Raw genomic sequence first — 11,771 nt, 5'->3', positions numbered from 1 at the left:
TGGAACAATGGAATTGGCCGAAAATAGGGCTCAAAGTCGGCGAAATCGCTGCTGCGTATATATTGCCGAGATCGCTAACTTCGCAGGAGTGTAATTCCGTAAGTTTTTGATCAAATTTTTTACTTTTGGCGTCATTAACATCGGGGAAAAGATTCTCCATCATTTCATAAGAATTTTTTTTTTTCGACACCCTGGCAGTCTTCAAGCTGGCACTGGACAAGCACCTAAAGTCGGTTCCTGACCAGCCGGGCTGTGGCTCGTACGTTGGTTTGCGTGCAGCCAACAGTAACAGCCTGGTTGATCAGGCTCTGATCCCCCAGGAGGCCTGGTCACAGACCGGGCTGCGGGGCGTCGACCCCTGGAACTCTCTCCAGGTGAACTCCAGGACACTTCAGGATTTGGTGTTGCGACAGTCAAAGGGTTAATGGCACTAGGACCATCTTGAGTCACAGGACCCCCTGTCACTCAAAAAATTGTTCCAGAGAGCTCTGTTTCTGGCGTCTCTTTAAGATTTGCCTAAAATAGGACAAGGCATTTTCACTGAACATGTTGCAGACATGGCCTACAACAGCTTTGTTAGGGTAATGTTCCTCCAGAAAAGTTTGAACCTCATTCCCCTTTGCACAAATCTTCTTAATCACTGAAGAAGGCACCTTCTTCCCTCTCTCTTCCTCCTCTGAAGCACTTTCCTCAGCTGTGGTCTGTTGCTGTTGCAGATGAAGCTCTTGCAGCTCTTCAGTGGTTAGCTCTTCACTGTGATCCTCCACCAACTCTTCCACATCCTGGCCACTCACATCCAACCCCATGGAATTCCCCAATGCATTCCACAACTTTTTTTACCAAAGGGCTGGCACTAGGAGATTTCTTTGGGCTTATGGTGGCTTATTTAGTAGATGCAAGCATAAAATCATTCATTATTATGAAATGTTTCGTATGAATACGGGGGGTGATGCTCACTCGCCGAGAAACAATGCCAGACTGACTCTGAATGCGTCTGTGGGAGGCTTTGCGTGCGCGGGGCCACTGGGATACTTTCCATACAACCGCCAAAATCCAAAGGAAAGCACGAAAACCAAGGCTATATTTTAATGAAAAAAGTTGCTGATAACCAAAATTCACGAAAACTGAGACTCGCGAAAACCATGGGTCTACTGTATATTGTAATGAACAGAATAGAGGAAATCAACTCTAATATACATTATTTAGGTAAGCATACTGGTCGGAGAGCCCATTGTAAGTCCGAGTTGTCAGTAAACGAGTAAGTCGTAAACGAGTAAGTCGCAAAATGAGGAGAGGCTGTATTTTCATTTTTTTTTTATATACTGTACCACATTTCACATTAAGCTATTTCTATTTTTGTATAACATTAATTAAGCATTTAATTACCAAGTGGTAATCATTAGTTTTCTTACCTTTTGCTTATCAATATACCTTACCTTTGATATACATACTTTTAATGAGTTCTGAGTTTTTTTTCTACTCCTGGAGTCTGGTCATGGGTGAGGCTTGTCTGGTGTTTGCCCGGTCGTAACACTTAATACTGCACATGAATTTCCTTTATTTTTATTTTATTTATTAACACACTGGCTGATTCCCACCAAGGCAGGGTGGCCCGAAAAAGAAAAACTTTCACCATCATTCACTCATCACTGTCTTGCCAGAAGGGTGCTTTACACTACAGTTTTTAAACTGCAACATTAACACCCCTCCTTCAGAGTGCAGGCACTGTACTTCCCATCTCCAGGACTCGAGTCCGCCTGCCGTTTCCTGAATCCTTCATAAATGTTACTTTGCTCACACTCCAACAACACGTCAAGTATTAAAAACCATTTGTCTCCATTCACTCCTATCAAACATGCTCACGCATGCCTGCTGGAAGTCCAAGCCCCTCACACACAAAACCTCCTTTACCCCCTCCCTCCAACCTTTCCTAGGCCGACCCCTACCCCGCCTTCCTTCCACTACAGACTGATACACTCGAAGTCATTCTGTTTCGTTCCATTCTCTCTACATGTCCGAACCACCTTAACAACCCTTCCTCAGCCCTCTGGACAACAGTTTTGGTAATCCCACACCTCCTCCTAAGTTCCAAACTACGAATTCTCTGCATTATATTCACACCACACATTGCCCTCAGACATGACATCTCCACTGCCTCCAGCCTTCTCGCTGCAACATTCATCACCCATGCTTCACACCCATATAAGTGCGTTGGTAAAACTATACTCTCATACATTCCCCTCTTTGCCTCCAAGGACAAAGTTCTTTGTCTCCACAGACTCCTAAGTGCACCGCTCACCCTTTTCCCCTCATCAATTCTATGATTCACCTCATCTTTCATAGACCCATCCGCTGACACGTCCACTCCCAGATATCTGAATACATTCACCTCCTCCATACTCTCTCCCTCCAATCTGATATCCAATCTTTCATCACCTAATCATTTTTTATCCTCATAACCTTACTCTTTCCTGTATTCACTTTTAATTTTCTTCTTTTGCATACCCTACCAAATTAATCCACCAACCTCTGCAACTTCTCTTCAGAATCTCCCAAGAGCACAGTGTCATCAGCAAAGAGCAACTGTGACAACACCCACTTTGTGTGATTCTTTCTTTTAACTCCACGCCTCTTGCCAAGACCCTCACATTTACTTCTCTTACAACCCCATCTATAAATATATTAAACAACCATGGTGACATCACACATCCTTGTCTAAGGCCTACTTTTACTGGGAAATAATCTCCCTCTTTCCTAAATACTCTAACTTGAGCCTCGCTATCCTCGTAAAAACTCTTCACTGCTTTCAGTAACCTACCTCCTACACCATACACATGCAACATTTGCTACATTGCCCCCCTATCCACCCTGTCATACACCTTTTCCAAATCCATAAATGCCACAAAAACCTCTTTAGCCTTATCTAAATACTGTTCACTTATAAGTTTCACTGTAAACACCTTGTCCACACACCCCCTACCTTTCCTAAAGCCTCCTTGTTCATCTGCTATCCTATTCTCCGTCTTGCTCTTAATTCTTTCAATAATAACTCTACCATACACTTTACCAGGTATACTCAACAGACTTATCCCCCTATAATTTTTGCACTCTCTTTTGTCCCCTTTGCCTTTATACAAAGGAACTATGCATGCTCTCTGCCAATCCCTAGGTACCTTGCCCTCTTCCATACATTTATTAAATAATTGCACCAACCACTCCAAAACTATATCCCCACCTGCTTTTAACATTTCTATCTTTATCCCATCAATCCCGGCTGCCTTACCCCCTTTCATGGTCATGTCGACGTACAGGGCAATGAACAGGCAGACACTGCTGCGCGGTCAGCAGTATATGACCTACCAATTTCCTATCGAGGTGTTCCATTTCTGGACTATTTTGCTGCAATAGCTACCCACCTTCGCACCCGTTAGCAACAACGTTGGTCAACTCTGCTCGGTAACAAACTTCATTCTATTAAACCGAGCATAGGTTACTGGCCGTCTTCTTGTCATCAGTGCCGAGGTTGGGAGACCACTCTCTCCCGCCTTCGCATTGGCCACACTCGTCTTACTCATGGGTATCTCATGGAGAGGCACCCTGTTCCTCTCTGTGAGCAGTGTCAAGTTCCAGTATCGATTAGCCACATTCTGTTAGACTGCCCTCTCTATCAGCGAGCACGCAGAATTTACCTCCAACGTCGTCTTCGTTCTCCTACTCTCTCTTTACCTTCCCTTCTTGCTGATGGACCCTCCTTTAATCCTGACTCTCTCATTGACTTCTTGACAACGACTGATTTACTCCACAAACTCTGATGATACTTTTTGCACTCCCCTCAGCCCTTTCTGGTTCAGTCTCTTGCTGCCCTTTACCCTTTCACCATCCACTGCCCCGCTGTTATCCGTAACCTGTTGCTCATCCATCTCCCTTTTGCCACCTGATGCCCTCGCTTCCTTCCTGCCCTGCAGCGCTGTATAGTCCTTGTGGCTTAGCGCTTCTTTTTGATTATAATAATAATAATAATACCCCCTTTCATTTTACCTACTGCCTCATGAACTTCCCCCACACTCACAACTGGCTCTTCCTCACTCCTACAAGATGCTAGTCCTCCTTGCCCTATACACGAAATCACAGCTTCCCTATCTTTCATCAACATCTTCATACAATTTCCTTTATGTATTTCATTAAAATATTTAAAAATTCCCAGTGCCTCCTGCTTTAACAATCATACTCCTGGATTTCTCTGTTAAAAATTCAATTTCAAAGCTTTCACATCCATCAAATGGTATTGTAAAAAACATTGTCTTTAGACTCCTAATTTTCTCATATCATGTTTCAGAATTTGTCCCAAAATTTTTAACCATTGTAGGACATCGTGTACATAATGCTAGATAATATACTTTACTACAAGTCAACTAAATTCCAACTTCATGCTGTTATTTTATTTATGGGGGAAGCACTAAACCTGTATGGTCATACAGTGCCTAGGGAATGGAAGGCAATCAGGTGTGATCTGAGGAAAGAGGGAGTAACTCCAGTTATCTGGACCAAGACCCTTCAGCCTCAAGGCACTTCCTTACCTTGAAGGGTCATCTTTGGACAAAATTATGTTAATTCTGTCATTAAATTCGAATTTCAGATTGACTTTCGATATACATAACAAACAAGAATACAAGCCTTAGGAATTATAATGGTTACCTAGTCTTTTCAACCAAATTTCTTTACATAACTATGGGCTTTCTGCATGCACAACTAAATGTCACCCATCCCTGTATAATCATGCTTAAATAAAATTATTTTTATTATTTTCATTTTTTAACACGTCGGCCATCTCCCACCAATGCAGGGTGGCTTTATCATTAATTTTTTTTTATTTTTGGTTTGCCCTAACTGCACACATTTTAGCATACACAGTAATTGTATGATTCACAGAGCATCTCTACAATGCTAATGTGGGTCAGTTTTCTGCGGTATTGGATGCCTTAATGAATGGGCCAATAAAAGAGAAACTGAAGGTCATCCCACAGAATGTTACTTGGGGTGGACAAAGTCAGTTGGTGTTCAAGGCTCTTGCTGCAGACTTCATGAATTCAGCTGTGAAAAATGGTAAGTTTAGTGTGTACAAGTTTTGAGAGAATACGTTGGGACTCTTATTCCATATCATCTGGTCTAAACTAGGGGTGGGCAATTATTCTGGCTTGTAAGCCACTTCATGAAAGGTGGTACACTTTACAGGCACAGTTAATATTAATAACAAAAAAAGGCACAATACCGTGACTGGAATGATACACAACCCGCACATAGAAGAGAGGAGCTTACGACGACGTTTCAGTCCAACTTTGACCATTTACAAAATCACACTAATAGGAGATGGAGGAGGAGATGGAGGAGGGGATGGAGGACGAGGAGATGAGATGGAGATGGAGGAGATGAGATGGAGGAGATGAGATGGAGGAGATGGAGATGGTGGTGGTGGTAGTAGAAGAGGAGGAGGAGGGAACTAAGGTGGAGGAGCCAGTCAAATATAAAGAAAGGGGAGCACTGCAAGTTTACCTCTGTGGGCACCTACCTCCCTTACAGTGCTCTGCTACTGCTGCTGCCGCCGCCGCCCCATATATATATATATATATGTTTGGAGGGATATGTTGTGTATCTTTATATGTATATGCTTCTAAACTGTTGTATTCTGAGCACCTCTGCAAAAAGTGATTATGTGTGAGTGTGGTGAAAGTGTTGAATGATGATGAAAGCATTTTCTTTTTGGGGATTTTCTTTCTTTTTTGGGAGACGGCCGACTTGTTGAAAAAAAAAATAATATATATATATATATATATATATATATATATATATATATATATATATATATATATATATATATATATATATATATATATATATATATATATATATATATATATATTATATATATATATATATATATATATATATATATATTATATATATATATATATATCTATCTATCTATCTTTCAACACATCGGCCGTATCCCACCGAGGTGGGGTGGCCCAAAAGGAAAAACGAAAGTTTCTCCTTTCAAATTTAGTAATATATACAGGAGAAGGGGTTACTAGCCCCTTGCTCCCGGCATTTCAGTCGCCTCTTACGACACGCATGGCTTACGGAGGAAGAATTCTGTTCCACTTCCCCATGGATATATATATATATATATATATATATATATATATATATATATATATATATATATATCTTTCTTTCTTTCAACACACCGGCCGTATCCCACCGAGGCGGGGTGGCCCAAAAGGAAAAACGAAAGTTTCTCCTTTTACATTTAGTAATATATACAGGAGAAGAGGTTACTAGCCCCTTGCTCCCGGCATTTTAGTTGCCTCTTACAACACGCATGGCTTACGGAGGAAGAATTCTGTTCCACTTCCCCATGGAGATAAGAGGAAATAAACAAGAATAAGAACTAGAAAGAAAATAGAAGAAAACCCAGAGGGGTGTGTATATATGTGCTTGTACATGTATGTGTAGTGTGACCTAAGTGTAAGTAGAAGTAGCAAGACGTACCTGAAATCTTGCATGTTCATGAGACAGAAAAAAGGACACCAGCAATCCTACCATCATGTAAAACAATTACAGGCTTTCGTTTTACACTCACTTGGCAGGACGGTAGTACCTCCCTGGGCGGTTGCTGTCTACCAACCTACTACCTATATATATATATATATATATATATTATATATATATAGAGCCGTCCTGCTCCACTTCTGATTAGTGTGACTTTGTAAATGGTCCAAGTCGGACTGAAACGTCGTCGTAAGCTCCTCTCTTCTATGTGCAGGTTATTTGTGTACACTTAATATTGGTGCAAATACATAATGTATGCACAAAGTAAAACCTTATATTTAAAGATAGACCATGAAGACAATATTAACATAGAGATTTTTGGTAAATGTATACATAGCTTTCCCCTGTATTATTAATGCTAATGATGATAAAAATATTAATACTACAGCTAGTATACACACATTTAAGGTGGAACATAACTAGGACTTCAAGTCCATCAAAGTAATAGAATGGGATCAAATTTGCTGGCTAATATTCTGTGGTTCCCAAATGTGGTGGTAAGACAGTTTTGCTGTTTTTTGGTGCCCACCTCCCACAATAACGATTACAGAAAATATTGCTTGTATAAATGTAGTAATTGCCATTTAAATTAATCTCCAATTGATTTATTAGTAGTGTTTGTAAAGTGTGTAAACTTCTGTGCACAAAACCTGTTGAAATTTTGAAATTTAGAAATTATATGAAAAACGTGTAAATTTTATTTTTCTTTGTTTTGCAATTTGTCTTTGTATTCCACCTTTCACACCGAGGGTGGGTCTAGTGGAGATATGAAACACAAGTCTGGAGGAAAATAGACATGAATGCATGAACTTTGGAGATGTTTCAGTCCTGGAACTGAGAGCAGTGAGAGAATACAGGCTATATATAGTGACTGGAGAGTTAGTAGTGGTAGTTGGGTGCCTGCCACTTGACTGCAAGTTGGTCTTCGGGAAGCAAGTTTCAAGATCATGTGGGCTAAAATTGTTGAAATGCTATAACTGCCTTCTTTTTTAATGGTGTTGGAAGTGGCCATGGTTAGTTTTAGTTTACCTTTCAGGCATCCTGGTTTATTAAACTAAAATTGCTAGATTAATAATTCGTATTATTTATTCTCTTAATAGAATAATTACATAGTAAACATTTTTTTCACCAGTGGAGATGCTGTTGAACACAACATCAGTGAAAGTTGTTGTTTATAATGGTCAGCTGGACCTGATCGTCACTTCCCTAGGTATGTACTGTACTTTGTGATTGTGCAAGAGAAAAAATACACACTAGTAAGATGATTAAATTATATAATTTACAGCATATTACCACAACTAAATTCCAAGCCCATGTAGTCTCCAAGCACAAGAATTAGCATACTTAGTCAAGGTTGTTTTCCAGGTAATATTAGTTTATTTTTAATTCACCTTGTACTTGATGTGTTTACCTGGAAAGGGTTTTGGGAGTCAACGCCCCCGTGGCCCGGTCTGAGACCAGGCCTCATGGTGGATCAGGGTCTGATCAACCAGGCTGTTACTGCTGGCCGCACGCAAGCTGATGTACAAACCACAGCCCGGTTGGTCAGGTACTGACTTTAGGTGCCTGTCCAGTGCCTTCTTGAAGAAAGCCAGGGGTCTATTGGTAATCCCCCTTATGTATGCTGGGAGGCAGTTGAACAGTCTTGGGCCCCAAACACTTATTGTGTTGTCTCTGTGTACTCATGGCACCCGTTTTTCATCGGGGAATTGTTGCATCTCCTGCCGAGTCTTTTGCTTTCATAAGAAGTGATTTTCACGTACAGGTTTAGTATGAATCCCTCCAGGACCTTCCAAGTGTGTGGGCAGAAAAAAAAAAAACATAATGGGTTCAGGAACTGGGCTTCAACATTTGTTGCTTAAGCAGATTAAAGTATTAATGAGCTTATTAACCCTTTCAGGGTCAGTGTCATACTTATACGGCTTGAGAGCTAAGGTCAGTGTCATACTTGTACGCGTAAATTCTAGGGCCTTCAGATTGAGTGGAAGAAAGCTGGTAGGCCTACATATGAAAGAATGGGTTTGCATGGTCAGTGTGCACAGTACAAAAACAAATCCTGCAGCATGCAGTGCATCGTGAGAAAAAAAACTCCAGCCGTTTTTGGTTTAAAACAGCGACTTTGCAGTTTATTTTCGTATGATATTTATGGTTGTATTCTTGTTTTCTTGGTCTTATTTGATAGAATGGAAGATATTTTACAGACATAGAGATGAATTTGATTTGTTTCACGATGAAAAGTACCTTAAAATTGAGCTCAAAATAGCGGAAGTGTTCGATATTTCCCGATGTTCAAGTAAACAAATCACGCCATGCATCCAATACACGTCAACTAGTGAGTCTGATATTCTTTCACAAGTGCGCTGATGTTATTTATACCATTTTTAAAATAACTCGATAGTCTGCATAATAGTAAATCTTCTGTTTTTTTTTTTTTTTTTTTTTTTTTTTTTTTTTTTTTTTTTTTTTTATTTTTTTTTTTTTTTTTTTTTTTTTTTTTTTTGTTTTTTTTTGTGAGAATAAAAATTCAAAATGGAAAGCTAGAGTAATATAAGAGGGGCCGTGAGATGATGGATGAACAGAGAAAATGTTATTTTAGTGCCAGGAATGTCTGTCTTGTTTATTCTGGACCCTGTTTTGAAATTGACATCTTTTGAAATTTGTGTGAAATTGGCCAAATTGCCAATTTTTGACCACTTCGTTGGGTAGTTGAAATTGGTAAATGGGCGGTTTCTTGTACTCATTTGATAGAACAAATGGAGTTCTAGTGAAATAGCTATGATTTTAATCGACTGGAACATTGGAATTGGCCGAAAATAGGGCTCAAAGTGGGCAAAATTGCCGAGGTGTAAATATCATCGAGACCACTCGCTTCACAAGAGCACAATTCCGTAAGTTTTCTATCAAATTTCATATTTTGGTGTCATTGCCATCAGGAAAAGTTTCTCTTATCATTTCATAAGAAATTTTTTTTTTTTTCTTTGACCCTGAGAGCGAGTTCAGGATCAGGAGTCTCGACCCTGAAAGGGTTAAATTATGGGTCATTATTAACAGTAGTTGGTGACCATTTATGAATTCATTACAATCAACCGTACAGTACTCAATCCAGTATTCTAGATAAGAGCTAACATGTCACCTGGAAGGCAAGAACATCCTGGTGCTGTTCAGGGTGCAACTCCAAATTGAGCAAATTGCTCTACTGACTTTTATTGTCATTTTCATGTCTGGGGCTTATAATATTTGTTGGCATGTTAAAAATACAGTAGTCACTATGATCCCAGGATCTAATAGTAATTTGATCTGGTTACAAAATCTGAAAGTCAGTGATGAAAGAAAAGACATCAGATTGGAAAGGAGTATGGAGGAAGTGAATGCATTTAGATATTTAGTGAATGTTGCAGTATGTGGGGCTTAAAAATGTTGACCCACATAGATGCAAAAAGGGGACTGGATCATTACAAAGGTTCCATGGACATAATACATAGTCATCAGGTAGTGCAGTGAGGAGACTGTTAGCAGTTGGTAAATATTAGCCAGATAACTGGTGAATAAATTTGAAGCCTAGAGGTATGAAAGATATAATTCAAGAAGTGGAAGAGGAGCTAAAATGAATGTCATTTAGAAAGAATAGATTAAGATACGTTAAATGAAGGTAAACAGTGTAGGGTATGTTTGATATGAGGATGTGAAGGTGGGTGAAGCCTCCTGTGTTAGATGGGCAAGTGGAAGCAATTGGTTGTATGGGAATTGACACTGTGCTTTAGCATGATGATACTTAAGGTATTTCAGACACAAGTTTTAGAGGAAAGTGATCATGCTTTTTATAAGATGGGTGAAGATGCATTGTAGGTTAATGGGTAATTGGATTGTAAGGTCTGTGTACTTATTAACCCTTTGAGGGTTTCGGCCGTACTAGTACGGCTTACGACCCAGGGTTTTTGACGTACTAGTACACCTAAATTCTAGCGCCCTCAGATCTAGTGCGAGAAAGCTGGTAGGCTTACATATAAAAGAATGGGTCTTTGTGGTCAGTGTGCACAGTATAAAAAAAATCCTGCAGCACAGTGCATAATGGGAAAAAAAAAACTGACCGTTTTTTTTTTTTTTGAATAAAACAGCAACTTTGCACTGTATTTTCGTGTGGTATTTATTGTTGTATTCTTAGTTTTCTTGGTCTCGTTTTATAGAATGGAAAACATATTACAGAAATTGAGATGATTTTGACTGGTTTTACAATGAAAAGTACCTTGAAATTGAGCTCAAAGTAGCAGAAATGTTCGATTTTTACCAAAGTTCAAAAGTAAACAAATCATGCCAAGCGTCCAATACACGTCAACTGGTGAGTCTAAAATTCTTTTGCAAGTGCGCCAATATTATTTATACCATTTTTTACACCAATAATGCAGTAGTCTGCATAACAGTAAATCTATTTTTTGAGTGAGAATAAAAATTCAAAGTGGAAAGCAAAAGAATGTAAGAGGGGCCTTGAGATGTGACTAATGAACAGAGGAAATGTCATTTTAGTGCCAGGAATGTCTTTCTTGTTTATTCTGGACCCTATTTGGAAATTGGCATCTTTTGAAATTTGTGAAATTGGCAAAATTGCTAAATTCTGACCATTGTACTGGATAGTTGAAATTGGTAAATGGGTGGTTTCTTGCTCTCATTCGATAGAAAAAATGGAGTTCTAGCGAAATATTCATGTATTTTGTCGACTAGTACAGTGGAATTGGCCGAAAATGGGGCTCAAAGTGGGCAAAATCGCCGATGCGTAAACATCGCCGAGACCACTAACTTCGCGAGAGCATAATTCCGTAAGTTTTCCATCGCCGATGCGTAAACATCGCCGAGACCACTAACTTCGCGAGAGCATAATTCCGTAAGTTTTCCATCAAATTTCATACTTTTGGTGTCATTATGATCGGGAAAAGATTCTCTATCCTTTCATAAGATTTTTTTTTTTTTTTTAAATTTGGCCGACCCTGAGAACGAGTCTCAGAGGGCCTGTCGACCCTCCAAGGGTTAAAGGACAGCTAGAAAGTTAGTGATGAATATATTCTATTTTGGGGTCACTGCCCACATGGAAAATGGCCAGTGTTTAAAACTTATAACAAGCCTATTAAGTCAAGGGGTGGGTAAGAAAGAATAAGATAAAATGTGGCCAG

At 39.5% G+C, this 11,771-nt stretch overlaps 1 protein-coding gene across 2 annotated transcripts in view; it reads left to right on the top strand.

Moving 5' to 3' along the window:
* Nucleotides 1-11,771, top strand: part of LOC128697701 (retinoid-inducible serine carboxypeptidase) — a 119,640-nt gene that overhangs the window by 93,862 nt on the left and 14,007 nt on the right. For both annotated transcript variants that reach the window (XM_070099756.1, XM_070099755.1), the window contains exons 7-8: nt 4,930-5,103; nt 7,742-7,819. In XM_070099756.1, coding sequence (XP_069955857.1) covers nt 4,930-5,103; nt 7,742-7,819 — 252 coding nt within the window. The remainder of the gene's footprint in view (nt 1-4,929; nt 5,104-7,741; nt 7,820-11,771) is intronic.

This window comes from Cherax quadricarinatus, chromosome 68, assembly GCF_038502225.1.
Source record: "Cherax quadricarinatus isolate ZL_2023a chromosome 68, ASM3850222v1, whole genome shotgun sequence".
NCBI classification, from domain to species: Eukaryota; Metazoa; Arthropoda; class Malacostraca; order Decapoda; family Parastacidae; genus Cherax; species Cherax quadricarinatus.
The sequence above is the reverse complement of the archived record's forward strand: the minus strand, read 5'-3'. Positions and strand labels throughout refer to the sequence as shown.